General features: G+C 46.8%; 1 protein-coding gene across 2 annotated transcripts in view; it reads left to right on the forward strand.

Moving 5' to 3' along the window:
- The window catches only part of LOC138265536 (arylacetamide deacetylase-like), a 204,994-nt gene extending 189,954 nt beyond the window's left edge, over positions 1 to 15,040 (forward strand). For both annotated transcript variants that reach the window (XM_069213342.1, XM_069213343.1), the window contains exon 5: positions 14,006 to 15,040. In XM_069213342.1, coding sequence (XP_069069443.1) covers positions 14,006 to 14,614 — 609 coding nt within the window. In that variant the 3' untranslated portion in view covers positions 14,615 to 15,040. The remainder of the gene's footprint in view (positions 1 to 14,005) is intronic.
- Positions 15,041 to 15,725: the final 685 nt, after the last annotated feature.

Consider the following 15,725-nt stretch of genomic DNA (forward strand, 5'->3'; position numbering starts at 1 on the left):
CAATGCAAAGCCTGCCCGGGCCTGAGGTGCCCATCCGGGATTGATGCATGGCTCTCTTGCAGGAGAGAAGAAATGGCGCACGCTGACCCGACCGGAAGAGGAACGATGCACGGTCTTGTTTGCGGGTGAGAAAATTGACACATCGCTGGCCTTTTTTGACGCACACTAACCCGTGCTTCTTTATTTTGACGCTATCCAGGCACTTTTGTGCACTAATAGCATTCTCACTGTTTTCAAAGGATGTAAAACTCTTAGGCAATCATTATGAAATTGGCGGCAAATGCTTTCTACCGCCAAGGCGACGGCCCCCAACTTACCGTCGCCGTGGCTACCGACCGTCAATGCCATTATGACTGTAGCCGGAATTCCGCCAGTAGGCTGGCGGAGTTCCGGCGACAGTCATGGCAGTGGACGGCAGTAAGGTGGCGATGCTGCCAGCAGCAGCGCCAAACCAGCAAAACGCCACCTACCATATCATGTCCCATGATATGGCCTGCCGGTGTTTTGCTGGCGGACGCTGCTGCTGGCAGCAGCGCTGCGTCCTTTCTCCTGCCGGAGGACCCTCTGCAAGCAGGTAACTTGGGTTCTCCAACAGGAGAGGGGGTGGGGGTGTTTTGTGCGTGTGTGGGGGTGGGTGTGACTGTGTTTGAATGCATGCATGCGTGTGTAATGCTTGTGTGCATGAGTGGGTGTGTGTGTATATGTGCATGTTGTGTCGTGTGAGTGCTTGTCTGCCTGGATGTATGTTTGTGAGTGTTGCTGTGAGTGTGTATAAATGTATGCCTGCGTGGGTGAATGTGTGTATGCGTGTGTGTATGGGTGTGTATGTATGTGCGTGTATGTGTGTATATGGGGGGAGGGGGTTGGGAGGGGGAGGGTGGGGGAGGACTCTGGGAGGGGAAGGGGGGCTGGGGAGACCCGTATCAGTGCCAGGGAAGGCATTCCCTGGCACTGATAGTGCCTACCGCCATGGGTTCCGTGGCATTACAGAAACCACGGAAACCATGGTGGAGGGCGGGATCATATTTTCATGAGCGGCCCAGTGATGGTCGCCAGGCTGGAGACTGAAGTCTCCATCCCGGCGGTGGTTACCGCCGTGGCGGTTGGTGTGTTGACTTGGCGGTTTGGCTTTGGCCAAACCACCAATGTCATAATAGTGGAGGTAGGTACCACCAGCCTTTTGGAGGTAATACCTCCACTATAGCACCAACCGCCGGGGTCTTAATGACCCCCTTATTCTTTTTAAAATTCATGTCTTCAGTTGTGTATGTTAGATTTTTGTCTTTTTGTTTTTGGTTTTTTAGCTAAATATTACCTATTGTTCTAAACTGTATTGTGTCATTTTGTAGTGTTTTCACTGAGTTACTGTGTGTGTTTGGTACAAATATTTTACACATTGCTTTTGAAGTTAAGCCTGCCTGCTTGTGTCAAGCTACTAAGGGGGTGAGTGAGGGTTAAAGGGGGTGATTCTCCTTCAACCTGACTAGAATGAGGGTCCTTGCTTAGACAGGGGATAACCAGACTGCCAACAAAAGACCCCATTTCTAACAATCCTCATGTTCATACACAAGCTCACGTGCACAAGCACACATGCACAAACAATTATTCACTCACAATCAAGGGCCCACAAGCTCACACAGACACATGCCCACTCTCATGTGGAAAAACTCACTGATGCACACACACACAACCATACACACACACATACATAAAGCGTTAAACAATTTTTTGTTTGCTGTAGCAGAGTAACTGTTTCTTTGGGAGTACAACATCAACCCCACCGTCATCCCCAGGAATCACCAGGCAGGCCACTCGTCCCACTGCTGGGAAGAAGCAGGGTACTTTGGATTGTGGAGACCCGACCAAGTGTTACACCGGGAGCTGCAGGATAATTGGAGCATTACAGATGACTGATCCAATCACTGTTTAGATCTGGCTCATGCAAAAGTTGGACAGTTTTTTTTAACTGAGGAAAGCAACTTCAGTGAAAGGTAGCAGAAATCAGTGAGGTGAATTACAGAGGGAAAATGTGGCAGGGCTTTGTTGGCACACAAATGACACCTAAGCCAATCCCAGAGCCCTTTCACAATGTCATACTCTGCCACAGTTAAACAGTCACCCCATATATACCAGACCCAACCAGTCAGCCATCAGGGGCATGTTAACTTACAGTAAATACTGGGGAGTGTTCCACTCCACACACGCACACCCTGTAGCTGTGCCCCTGTACATGGCTTCCTTGCCTCCACGTTATCAAGTTAGTGCCCCACTCAGTCACACTCAGTGCAGTGCTGGATTTCCATTTGCAATGGGCCAGAGTGGTAATTTGGTAGTTTCAGCGGCAATGTTATCTGTCTGGCCCCCTGAGTCTACCAAGGTGTGGTGTCCTGGGCCTTATGCCGTCATAGCAGATGAAGAACAAAATGGACCCCTGAGTGTAAGGTGCTAGAACTAGCTTCGAGCACACACACTCAGACTCTTTAATTGGCAGGTCACCTGACTGGTGATGCCTGTGTTGGATGGGTGTGGGGTGGGCATAAACTCCAGCCCTTAGGGGGTGGCTGGCAAAATGTTACATGCAGAAGTGCACATGTGTCTTGCAGGACACTACATTCCTCCCAAACTTTACTGAAAATACAGCAAGTCCAACCGGTAAGGATAAAACACCAAAACACATAAAGCACCAACTTAGGGGCTGATAATGACCTCGGTGGATGGGATACTCTGTCACAAATGTGACAGATATCATGTCCTCCATATTACAAGTTCTATTATAGCCTACATAACTTGTGAAATGACTGGAGTGATATCAGTCACATTTGTGATGGAGTATCCCAAACCCGCCAAGGTCGTTATCAGGCCCTAAGTCTCTCAGACTTGAGAGGCAGTCTGCAGGATGGTAGTGGACAGATGCAGCTGGGAGTACCCAAGCATCTCTGCATGCATCCATGATTTAACCAGCTGCTGCTGGGCAGAAACGCTGTATGGATGGAGCCTGGACTCGGTGACAGCTGGCTGGTTGGTTCAATGTCCACTTATGCACTGTGGGTCAGTCCTGTGGGCTCTTGCAGTGATGCGGTTGGTGTAAACAGTTCAAACTTGGTGCAACAGGAGCATTGGTGGAGTCCGTTGCAGAGATAATTCATGAGACTCTTTAACCCCTTCGCTGCCAGGCCTTTTCCCCCTCCTGTGCCAGGCCTTTTTTTGGCTATATGGGGCAGTTCGCGCTTAGGCCCTCATAGCTTTTTGTCCACATAAGCTAGCCAAGCCAAATGTGCGTCCTTATTTTCAAACACCCTAGAGATTCTAGAGGTACCCAGATTTCGTGGGTTCCCCTGAAGGAGGCCAAGAAATTAGCCAAAATACAGTGAAAATTGTGTTTTTTTTAAACAAATTGGAAAAAGTGGCTGCAGAAGAAGGCTTGTTGTTTTTTCCCCTGAAAATGGCATCAACAAAGGGTTTGCAGTGCTAAAATCACCAGCTTCCCAGCTTTCAGGAACAGGCAGACTTGAATCAGAAAACTCAATTTTTCAACACAAATTTGGCATTTTACTGGGACATCCCCCATTTTTACAATTGTTTGTGCTTTCAGCCTCCTTCCAGTCAGTGACAGAAATGGGTGTGAAACCAATGCTGGATCCCAGAAACCTAAACATTTCTGAAAAGTAGACTAAATTCTGAATTCAGCAAGGGGTCATTTGTGTAGATCCTACAAGGGTTTCCTACAGAAAATAACAACTGAAAAAGAAAAATATTGAAATTGAGGTGATAAAAACAGCAATATTTCTCTACATTTTACTCTGTAACCTTTTCCTGCAATGTCAGATTGTCGAAAGCAATATACCGTTACGTCTGCTGGACTCCTCTGGTTGTGGCGATATATAGGGCTTGTAGGTTCATTAAGAACCCTAAGTACCCAGAGCCAATAAATTAGCTGCACCCTGCAGTGCGTTTTCATTCTATACCGGGTATACAGCAATTCATTTGCTGAAATATAAAGAGTGAAACATAGCTATCAAGAAAACCTTTGTATTTCCAAAATGAGCACAAGATAAGGTGTTGACGAGCAGTGGTTATTTGCACATCTCTGAATTCCGGGGTGACCATACTAGCATGTGAATTACAGGGCAATTCTCAAATAGACGTCTTTTTTACACACTCTCTTATATTTCGAAGGAAAAAATGTAGGGAAAGACGAGGGGCAATAACACTTGTTTTGCTATTCTATGTTCCCCCAAGTCTCCCGATAAAAATGATACCTCACTTGTGTGGGTAGGCCTAGCCCCCGCGACAGGAAATGGCCCAAAACACAACATGGACACATCACATTTTTTAAAAGAAAACAGGTGTTTTTTGCAAAGTGCCTACCTGTAGATTTTGGCCTCTAGCTCAGCCGGCACCTAGGGAAACCTACCAAACCTGTGCATTTTTTAAAACTAAAGACCTAGGGGAATCTAAGATGGGGTGACTTGTGGGGCTCTGACCAGGTTCTGTTACCCAGAATCCTTTGGAAACCTCAAAATTTGGGTAAAAAAATCAATTTTTCCTCACATTTCAGTGACAGAAAGTTCTAGAATCTGGAAGGAGCCACTAATTTCCTTCCACCCAGCGTTTCCCCAAGTCTCCCGATAAAAATTATACCTCACTTGTGTGGGTAGGCCTAGCACCCGTGACAGGAAATGCCCCAAAACACAACGTGGACACATCACATTTTTTTAAAGGAAACAGAGGTGTTTTTTGCAAAGTGCCTACCTGTAGCTTTTGGCCTCTAGCTCAGCCGGCACGAAGGAAATCCTACCAAACCTGTGCATTTTTGAAAACTAGAGACCTAGGGGAATGTAAGATGGGGTGACTTGTGGGGCTCTGACCAGGTTCTGTTACCCAGAATCCTTTGCAAACCTCAAAATGTGGCTAAAAAAACAATTTTCCTCATATTTCGGTGACAGAAAGTTCTGCAATCTGAGAGGAGCCACAGATTTCCTTCCACCCAGCGTTCCCCCAAGTCTCCCAATAAAATTGATACCTCACTTGTGTGGGTAGGCCTAGCGACCACGACAGGAAATGCCCCAAAACACAACGTGGACACATCACAATTTTTTAAAGAAAACAGAGGTGTTTTTTGCAAAGTGCCTACCTGTAGCTTTTGGCCTCTAGCTCAGCCGGCGCCTAGGGAAACCTCCCAACCTGTGCATTTTTGAAAACTAGAGACCTAGGGGAATCCACAATGGGGTGACTTGTGGGGCTCTGACAAGGTTTTGTTACACAGAATCCTTTGCAACCTCAAAATTTGGATTAAAAAACACGTTTTCCTCCCATTTTGGTGACAGAAAGTTCTGGAATCTGAGAGGAGCCACAAATTTCCTTCCACCCAGCATTCCCCCAAGTCTCCAGATAAAAATGATGCCTCACTTGTGTGGGTAGGCCTAGCGCCCGCGACAGGAAATGCCCCCAAACACAACGTGGACACATTTCAATTTTTGACAGAAAACAGAGGTGTTTTTTGCAAAGTGCCTACCTGTAGATTTTGGCCTCTAGCTCAGGCGGCATATAGGGAAACCTACCAAACCTGTGCATTTATGAAAACTAGAGACCTAGGGGAATCTAAGATGGGGTGAATTGTGGGACTCTGACCAGGTTCTGTTACCCAGAATCCTTTGCAAACCTCAAAATGTGGCTAAAAAAACACTTTTTCCTCACATTTCGGTGACAGAAAGTTCTGGAATCTGGGAGGAGCCACTCATTTCCTTCCACCCAGCGTTCCCCCAAGTCTCCCGATACAAATGATACCTCACTTGTGTGGGTAGGCCTAGCGCCCGCGACAGGAAATGCCCATAAACACAACGTGGACACATCACAATTTTTGACAGAAAACAGAGGTGTTTTTTGCAAAGTGCCTACCTGTAGATTTTGGTCTCTAGCTCAGCCGGCGCCTAGGGAAACCTCCCAACCTGTGCATTTTTGAAAACTAGAGACCTAGGGGAATCCACAATGGGGTGACTTGTGGGGCTCTGACAAGGTTTTGTTACACAGAATCCTTTGCAACCTCAAAATTTGGATTAAAAAACACGTTTTCCTCCCATTTTGGTGACAGAAAGTTCTGGAATCTGAGAGGAGCCACAAATTTCCTTCCACCCAGCATTCCCCCAAGTCTCCAGATAAAAATGATGCCTCACTTGTGTGGGTAGGCCTAGCCCCAGTGACAGGAAATGCCCCAAAACACAACGTGGACACATCACAATATTTGACAGAAAACAGAGGTGTTTTTTGCAAAGTGCCTACCTGTAGATTTTGGCCTCTAGCTCAGCCGGCACCTAGGGAAACCTACCAAACCTGTGCATTTTTTAAAACTAGAGACCTAGGGAAATCCAAGATGGGGTGACTTGTGGGGCTCTGACCAGGTTCTGTTACCCAGAACCCTTTGCAAACCTCAAAATTTGGCTAAAAAATCACTTTTTCCTCACATTTCTGTGACAGAAAGTTCTGGAATCTGAGAGGAGCCACAAATTTCCTTCCACCCAGCGTTCCCCCAAGTCTCCCGATACAAATGATACCTCACTTGTGTGGGTAGGCCTAGCGCCCGCGACAGGAAATGCCCATAAACACAACGTGGACACATCACAATTTTTGACAGAAAACAGAGGTGTTTTTTGCAAAGTGCCTACCTGTAGATTTTGGTCTCTAGCTCAGCCGGCACCTAGGGAAACCTACCAAACCTGTGCATTTTTTAAAACTAGAGACCTAGGGGAATCCAAGATGGGGTGTCTTGTGGGGCTCCGACCAGGTCCTGTTACCCAGAATCCTTTGCAAACCTCAAAATTTGTCTACAAAAAATATTTTCCTCATTTTTCGGTGACAGAAAGTTCTGGAATCTTGGAGGAGCCACTAATTTCCTTCCACCCAGCATTCCCCTAAGTCTCCTGATAAAAATGATACCTCACTTGTGTGGGTAGGCCTAGCGCCCGTGACAGGAAATGCCCCAAAACACAACGTGGACACATCACATTTTTTCACAGAAAACAGAGGTGTTTTTTGCAATGTGCCTACCTGTAGCTTTTGGCCTCTAGCTCAGCCGGCACCTAGGGAACCTACCAAACCTGTGCATTTTTTAAAACTAGAGACCTAGGGGAATCCAATATGGGGTGACTTGTGGGGCTCTGACCAGGTTCTGTTACGCAGAATCCTTTGCAAACCTCACAATTTGGCTAAAAAACCAATTTTTCCCTCACATTTCGGTGACAGAAAGTTCCGGAATCTGAGAGGAGCCACAAATTTCCTTCCACCCAGCGTTCTCCCAAGTCTCCCGATAAAAATGATACCTCACTTGTGTGGATAGGCCTAGCGCCAGCGACAGGAAATGCCCCAAAACACAACGTGGACACATCACATTTTTTCACAGAAAACAGAGGTCTTTTTTGCAAAGTGCCTACCTGTGGATTTTGGCCTCTAGCTCAGCCGGCCCCAGACGGGGCAGAAATGGCCTAAAATAAATTTGCCCCCCCAACCCCGCCCCGGAGCGACCCTTGCCTATTGGGTCGCTCCCTCTGCGTGACATTGACGCCCAAAAAAAATCCCGGTGCCTAGTGGTTTCTGCCCCCTTGGGGGCAGATTGACCTAAAATCGGCTGATCTGCCCCCAAGGGGGGCAGAAATGGTCTAAATACAATTTGCCCCCCCCCCAGGGGAGCGACCCTTGCCTAATGGGATGCTCCCCATCTCTAAAAAACAAAAAAAACAAAAAAAAAAAAACACAAACAAAATGTGCCCTGGCGCCTAGAGGTTTCTGCCTCCCCTGGGTGCAGATCAGTCTAATAATAGGCCGATCTGCCCCCGGCATAAATGGCCTAAAATAAATTTGCCCCCCCAACCCCCAACCCTCCCCCCCGGGAGCGACCCTTGCCTACGGGGTCGCTCCCCCTGCGTGACATTGGCGCATACAAAAAAAATCCCCGGTGCCTAATGGTTTCTGCCCCCCTTGGGGGCAGATTGGCGTAGCAAAAATTGGCCAATCTGCCCCCAAGGGAGGCAGAAATGGTCTAAATACACTTTGCCCCCCAGGGGAGCGACCCTTGCCTAATGGGTCGCTCGCCATCTCTAAAAAAAAAAAAAGAAAAAAAAAAAAATTTGCCCTGGCATCTAGAGGTTTCTGCCCCCCGGGGGCAGAAATGGCGTAAAATAAATTTGCCCCCCCATCCCCCCCTGGGAGCGACCCTTGCCTACGGGGTCGCTCCGCCTGCGTGACATTGGCGCAAAAAAAAAAACGGTGCCTAGTGGTTTTTGCCCTTGGGGGCAGATTGGCGTATCAAAAATTGGCCGATCTGCCCCCAAATGGCCTAAATGCAATTTTCTACTCCAGGGGAGTGACCCTTGCCTAAGGGGTAGCTCCCCACCTCCAAAAAAAACCAAAAAACAAAAATAAAAAAAAATAAAAAATGATCCCTGGTGCCTTGAGGTTTCTGCCCCCCATGGGGGCTGAAAAGGCCTTCCAAAAAAATGCCCCCCCTGGGAGCGACTCTTGCCCAAGAGGTCACTCCCTCATGCCAGTTTCAGAAAAAAAAGAAGAAAATCACTGGTGTCTAGTGGGCGCTTCAAAAGCCGGATTGCAAGCAATCTGGCTTTTGAAACACTCAGAGAGACTTCAAAGGGAAGGAAATTCCTTTCCTTCCCTTTGAAGCCTCTCTGGGCCTCCCCCACGTGATCGAAAGAGAAATGCAAAGCATTTCTCTTTCGATCGCGCTGGAAGTGAGCTTCCAGCGTGATGGGAGGAGGCCGTCTGTGATTGTCAGCGCGCGATGCGCAGTAACGTCACGGGGTGGGGGGGTCGGGGGTGGAAGGGGAAGGGCTTCCCCTTCCCTCCCTGCCTTGGGGGGTGGGTGGGGAGCACAGGGGGGGAGCGCTAGCGCTCCCCCCAGTTCCCGGGTGTAGGACGAGGTGACCTCGTCCAAGGCACCCGAGTGGTTAAACTTCATCAAGGCCAATCCTGCTAAGACTAGAAAGACACCTGCAGTGATATGATGTTTCAGTGGAGCAGCTTTCAGATAACCTCGCGTTTATGGATTCTTCACTCAGGAAATTACTTTTTGATGGGTTGCCATGGGACTGCTTGGACTGTGCTAGGCTGCGTGTGGGCTGTCTACGGGCCACTGAAGGCTCTCTGACAGGAGACACTGTTAAGTCATTTATGCAACAGCAAGGTTGGATGACACGTGGTCAGTGCGCCTACCGAACAGGAACAAGGTGCAGGTGGGCTTTGAGAGAGTCTCTGGGCTATTGGTCTCACATGTTTCTGTGAGTGCTTCATTGGTCTCTTGATGTTTTGTGGAGGTACGATTCCACTTTGGTGTTGTGATGCTCCCCCATTGGAAAAACGTGATGCACATTGCAATGATGATGTTTTCCATTAGGTGACCTTGATGACAGGTGTTGATGTTGCTGGAGTGAGATTGACTGGAAAGACTTCGCCAGCACATGGCTTGTTGCATAATTGGTGCAGGTATTCGCCTACGCCATGTGTGACTTCTAGCAGTGGCTCCATCTGCTTCAAGGAGCCAGTCACAGGAGGTTGGATGTTTGCACTGTGAAGTGTGGGGCAAGTACACGGTTCGCACATGGAGGCATCAGGGTCAAGACTAATTTGCATGTGGCTGGGTCCGAACTGGAAAGGCATAGCAAGCAAAATAACTGATGGATTAAACTCAGATCTGCGACTGGGTTGAATGTTTGATTTGTTTAGCATTCTGTCCATCATCTATTGTTTTTGCATTTGGCTTGTCTGTAGGTGCACTCTTGTGTAGTGGCATGAGTCCTCCATCTCTTCACTCTGGGATCTTTCGCTCTTGCACATCCGTGGTCGCCAAGTCTTCCAGTTGACAGTTCTGGCCCATGATCTCTCCTCTCACTTTCTTTTATTCTTCCTCATGTGGCATCGTGCCATGCTCTTTCTAGTTTGCTGTGATGTGGTGTCTGGCCACATGTCTTCTTTTTGTGTGAACCTCTCACGGGTTCAGACCTGTATGAGGACTAGGCGTTTTCTCTGTATTGTGTGTGTGTGGTTGCCACTTGGGGTGTGTGACTCTCCTCTTGCCTGTTGTGGGTCACTGGTGACTGTCTTGAGGCAGTGTGAGGGAGGACACTCCTTGAATGGTCTCTGGCCCACTCTGGAGCAGTGATGGGTGTCACTTCCTTTCCGCCTCCTCATCGCTTGAGGGTGCAGTGCTTGCTCCTCAAGGCAGCCCATCACAGTGCCAGATAATGCCTCGGTTAATTTGGGTTTGGCAGGGTTGGTCACTCTGTGTGACATTCCCCTCGAAGGGCCAATGATGGCCATTCGGTGTAGGGGCAGCTGGCTGGCATGGTCTCTTTTGGGTAGTGGTGCATTGTCTATGCACCCTCTTGGCATTGTCTTTGCTTTGTTAGCAGCCGTTGCTTCACTGGTTGAGTGCTCTCTCCGCCATGGCAACGGGTTACCAATTTCTTGGTCACTCTCGGGTGTTTTTGGGACAGCAAGGCTGCTCTGGGAAACAGTCTGTGTACAAACATTCTTTCTTCCTCTGGGGCCGTCTTGCTTACACTGCTGGCTGTGCTGTTCTCTTCCTGATCTTCACCTAGTCTCTGACTGTTCTTAGGCTTTATAGTTTTGGCTGCCAATTGGCTTCACTACCTTGGCTTTGCTTTGCTTTACTTGTGGCAGCTCTCATGGCTGGGGAATCTTAGTCTTTTAGACTCTTTGGGGGTTCACAGTATTTCCCCTCCAGCAGTTACTCATCGAAACTTCAGCAGGTGTAGCAAGCTCGGTCAGTTTCCCCTTTGTTGCCCCATGCGGTGTCAGCAGTCTACCACCAGGGGGCGTGCATCCTCCTTCATTCAGTCTCAGATCTCTCCTGCCTACAGTCACCTATGTAAAGGGAGGCTAACAGTCTCAGTTCCTTTCATGTGTCACTGACTGCCGTTGCCAGGGCTTTGGTGGGGGAAACAATGTAGATCTAACTGGGTTGGTCTCTGTTTACATGCTGACAGGAACTGTTCATGCCACTGTCTTCTGCTGTACTTCGTGCTAAAACACAAAATTGGAACTTCATGCAGGGCTGCTCTCACCCTCTGTTTTTTTGCTGGGTGCCCTGTGGGCATGGGACTTTCTTCACTTATTTTTGGTGGCTGGCAGCCCACACTTTGCATAAGCCTCAGCTTTACTAGTCTTTCACTTCAAGTCAATGTGGCCGGTTGTGGTGTAGGTTGTGGTGCAGCAAATGGCTGCTAGATTGTGCTGCAGTCATTCGGGTTTCTCCAATGCTGTGGATTGTTTCATCCAGGTGGCCTCTTTCATGCTCCAGCACCCACTCAAGGGTAAGTGCATACAGGTGCTGCAGAGACTGGTGCTGGAGGGGTGGCCATGAGAGTGGGTGCTGCCACAGGTACGGCCATATAAGAAGGGTCCAGAATGTGGCCTAGAGGGAAATGGTCTCTGTTGTAAGAACTGGTTGCCACAGGGGCTGGCAATATGAGAGGGGGAGGGCTCACCGGCCTGCAGGTAGGGACATGTGGGGCCTGCTCTCCTCAAGATGCTTTATGATGGGGAGCACGCATTTGCACAGTCACTCTTTTTTTCCAGAGAATGGCCAGCTCTTGCATGTGCAGCCTCGGTCTTCACCCCTTCTGGCAAGTTGCCGCGCTCGACTGTCTCTGCTAGCCAGGCTGTCTTCTTTGCTCTGGTGCTCTGGGAACAGACCGGCCCATCTGGCTGGAAGTTCCAAAAGCTCACATACTCTTGTGAGCGAGTACAGCTCGTCAGCAGGGCTCAAGCTCATTTGAGCTTAGGGAGTGCTGAATGTGTAGAGGGTGGGCCCGCAATAGAGGTGCAGCGGGCTGCTTTTATTTTCTAAATTCAGGGCCGCCTCTGTTGCTACTTGAAATGCGGATGGGGTTTGCCTCAACAGCCTGTGGTACTGCTCTGGGCCTCAGTTATGGGGGAGGTGTTGGAGAGGAACTGTCTCCTTTCTACCTTTCTGCTGACAAGACAAAAAATTCACCTCCTTTGTGGGGCAGCAGAATCATTTCCCTGGCATGCTCTGCAGCAGTGTCAATAGAGCCACACACCCTTCTCCTTCATGGCAGTCGGCAGCAGGGCACATAGCAATTGAGGTTGACCCTCATTGCCAATGTGGTGTCCTGGGCCCTAGGCCCTCATACCAGATGAAGAACGACATGGACACCTGGATGTATGTTACTAGAACTAGACTTGAGCATGTGCACTCTGGCTCCTTTATTGGCGGGCTCACCTGACCTGGTGATGCCTGTGTTGGATGGGTGTGGGGTGGGTGTAAAGTCCAGCCCTCAGAGAGTGGCAAAATACTATTTACAGAAGTGCCTAGCAGGACACCACACAAGGTATTGACCCAGCACATGATTCCAACTCGAAATGGCCTGAGAAGAGCTGTTGCATCTCCCTTCATCAGGCCTTGCTGGCGGAGGGGCAGGATATCTCCTGGATAGATGTCAAGGCACACTGAAGTGAGGTCAGCTACAGTGAACTAACCACCAGTCCAAGGGTACCTGCAGGCACTACCCGTTTGTTTTTGTCTAGAGAGGTCGTGTTATGGGGGCTGGAGTCGTCTTATTCCCCCTGGTAGTTGCAGAACTTCAGCTCGTGGGCCTTCTTGCTCCTCGGCCTTCTTTTCCAATTTCATTTCAAGCGCATTTTAATATACCTTGCTGATGTTAAATGACTCTAAATAACCCTCTCCTACCAGACTTATAGGAAATTGAGAATAAAGAGGCACATGTACGTACCATTTTTCTCATCGCAAACAGCCCGATTCGCAGAGTCGGACCGTTTGCGACAGGAAAAATACATTTTGTTATATACAGACCCTCTTTTGCGATTCGGTAATCTATTTACCGAACCACAAAAATAGGTTTGCGAGTCGCATATAGGAAGGGGCGTTCCCCTCCTAATTGTGAGTCGCAGCGCGATGTAGCATTGTTTCGTGACTGTGAATGTGGTCACAAAACAAGCACAGTTAGCACTAGTTTCAAACTGGTCCTAACCAATTAGCAAATGGGAAGGGGTCCCTCTGTGACCCCTTCCCCTTTGTGAATGGCAGCGAAAATATGTTTTCAGAGCAGGCAGTGGTCCCACGGACCACTGCCTGTTCTGAAAAAATGAATAGAAAACTTTTTTTTTTTTTAAATGCATCTCGGAAAGCAGTCACAGACATGGTGGTCTGCTGTCTCCAGCAGGCCACCATCCCTGTGAGTGCTGCCATTCCCAATAGGATCACAAGTTGCGACCTACCTCATGAACATTCATGAGGTAGGTCATTTGCGATCCTATTGCGAATCACAGACAGTTTCATTGACACTGTTGTACATCCGGTTTTGCGACATGCAAAACCGAATCTTCGTACATGTGGCCCAAGTGATTTCTCCTCTTACGTCTGTCTCACAAAATACAATGCGGCTAATGTCTCTCTGTTTTGAAAGTTGAGTTCAAATAATGATCGCATTTTCTCTGTGTTTATATAATGAAACAGAAAATGAATTTTCTTTACCTCTTAAATGTAGATAACTGTGGTAAATTTAAGGCAAAATCGTTTCCAATGTAAGTAGCAAAAAGTATTAAAAAGTCTGCATGTTTGAGATTTTTAATTGTATTCAAGGAGGTTTCCTTAGTGTTATAATTCCGGAAACTCAATTTAAGTGATTTATTTATAACCAGTATCTGTGCGACCCATGGGTTCTTTATCCTCTTTTTTCTGCCCTGTTCCCAAAATCTTTCTTTATGGGCTGAAAAAAAATCTGACATAACACATTTGACACAAGCAGGGTAAATGGTGGAAAATCATCTTCCCCTTTTCCTGGCACCAATGTAGAGTTTCAAAAATGTGCCTTGCCTCTGTGTGTTCATGTTCTCATATTAATAAACCCATCTAAACTGTTACTTATCAGACGTCGACTTGCAGATGTGTGCCAACAACTTTGAATTCATTGCTAAATAATTTTGTTGTTTACAGATGCAGGATGATCCAGAAATTACTGTTCGGTTGAAGCTTCAAGCCTTAATTTACCCGGCACTCCAGCCCCTAGACATGGACACGCCTTCATATCGGGAGAACGCATACATGCCTATCCTTCAAAAGCAGCTTATGGTTAGGTTCTGGAGTGAGTACTTTACGACAGACAGAACTTTAAGGGAAGCCATGGACTCTAACACACATGTCGCTTCCGATTTAAATCATTTGATTAAGTTAACCAACTGGAGCACTTTGTTGCCAGAAAAGCTCAAGAAGAACCATGTTTATTACAAACCCCAACATGGAACATCAGAGTTCATAAAAAAATATCCGGGAATAATAGACACACGAGCAGCACCACTTTTGGCCGACGTTGCTAAATTGAAGAACTTACCTTTAACTTATATGCTAACATGTATGTATGATGTTTTACGAGATGATGGTTTCATGTACGCTGCAAGACTTAAGAAAGCCGGAGTGCGTGTTATACATGACCATTTTGATGACGCGTTTCATGGTGTGATGGCCCTCACATCTTGGCCAGCAGACCTGTCTTTGGGCCACAGAATGGCAAACAAATATATTGAGTGGCTCAATGAGAATTTGTGATGAATACGTTGAAATAACAGATCTATCATTTCCGTCTCTGAAATTAAGGGAATGATTTACTATGTTCTGGCAGAAGGTGCTAGCGCAGGTGTTTTAATAAAAATTATTAATGAGTGTTTATTTATTCTAAATAATAAGTTTGTGTTGAAAATTTAATAACATAGAAAATTAATGCACGCATTTGAAAATGTGATTACGAAGAATGGACAGTGTTAACGAATTGTACTAATCAATGATTTAATACTTATGAAATGTTGAATATTGTTAGACTAATGTAGTAATATGTCATATTAGGGATTATGCAGTATGCTTTAGCTTTATTAATTGTATGCCTCAACTTAGCAAGTGGCCTGGCCTACTTGCCAGGCCTCATGTAAAAGTTGTATTTCTTAGCATTTAATAAAATGGCTGTCCTAGAGAGTTAAACTGTGATTTCTATTGCATTGTTTAAAAGTTGGTTTGAACATATGATTAACTGACCAATAGGGATTTGGGGGGTAGTGTTAGCAGTTTTGACTTAACAGGTTTACACTCAGAAGAGAGGAGACCTTTTTTAGCCAGGCATTCTGCCATTACATTTTTGCCCATAGTGTGTCTCGACAAGAGACGTGCCTAACTTTAATGCTTGGAGACTTTGCATTTTCTGAACTTTGATGCTGCATCCTGATGCCTTGCTGATTGACTATGTCTTGAGGATGAAGACTGACTCTGCTTGCTGAGCCACACTGAGGATAGTTGTAATGCAATAGACAGTTGACTGTTATGCATATTTGCTTTTTCTTTCTATTCCACTGGTTTTGATAGAGCCATAGTTAGAAGTTTTTCCAAATTTGTGTTAGTAAATTGTTTTACATGAAGCCCAAAATGCTGATGCTAATCTGATGTTAGTTAAGGATCCTCACTAATGAAATCATAATAACAGGGACTAACGCTTGATGAATTTCTCTGCTAAATTTTATGTATAAAATTACATTGACAGAGTTGACTTTGCTATTGATTTGCACCATAGCCTTAGAATGTGTTGTAGTTCAAGCTTTGATTAGATTACGTTTCTTCCACTGCTTTGGACAGCCGGTGTTTTTTTTGTATGTGTTTCATTTGATTTTGAGAT

This window comes from Pleurodeles waltl, chromosome 11 (genome assembly GCF_031143425.1).
Source record: "Pleurodeles waltl isolate 20211129_DDA chromosome 11, aPleWal1.hap1.20221129, whole genome shotgun sequence".
In the NCBI taxonomy this organism is placed as follows: Eukaryota; Metazoa; Chordata; class Amphibia; order Caudata; family Salamandridae; genus Pleurodeles; species Pleurodeles waltl.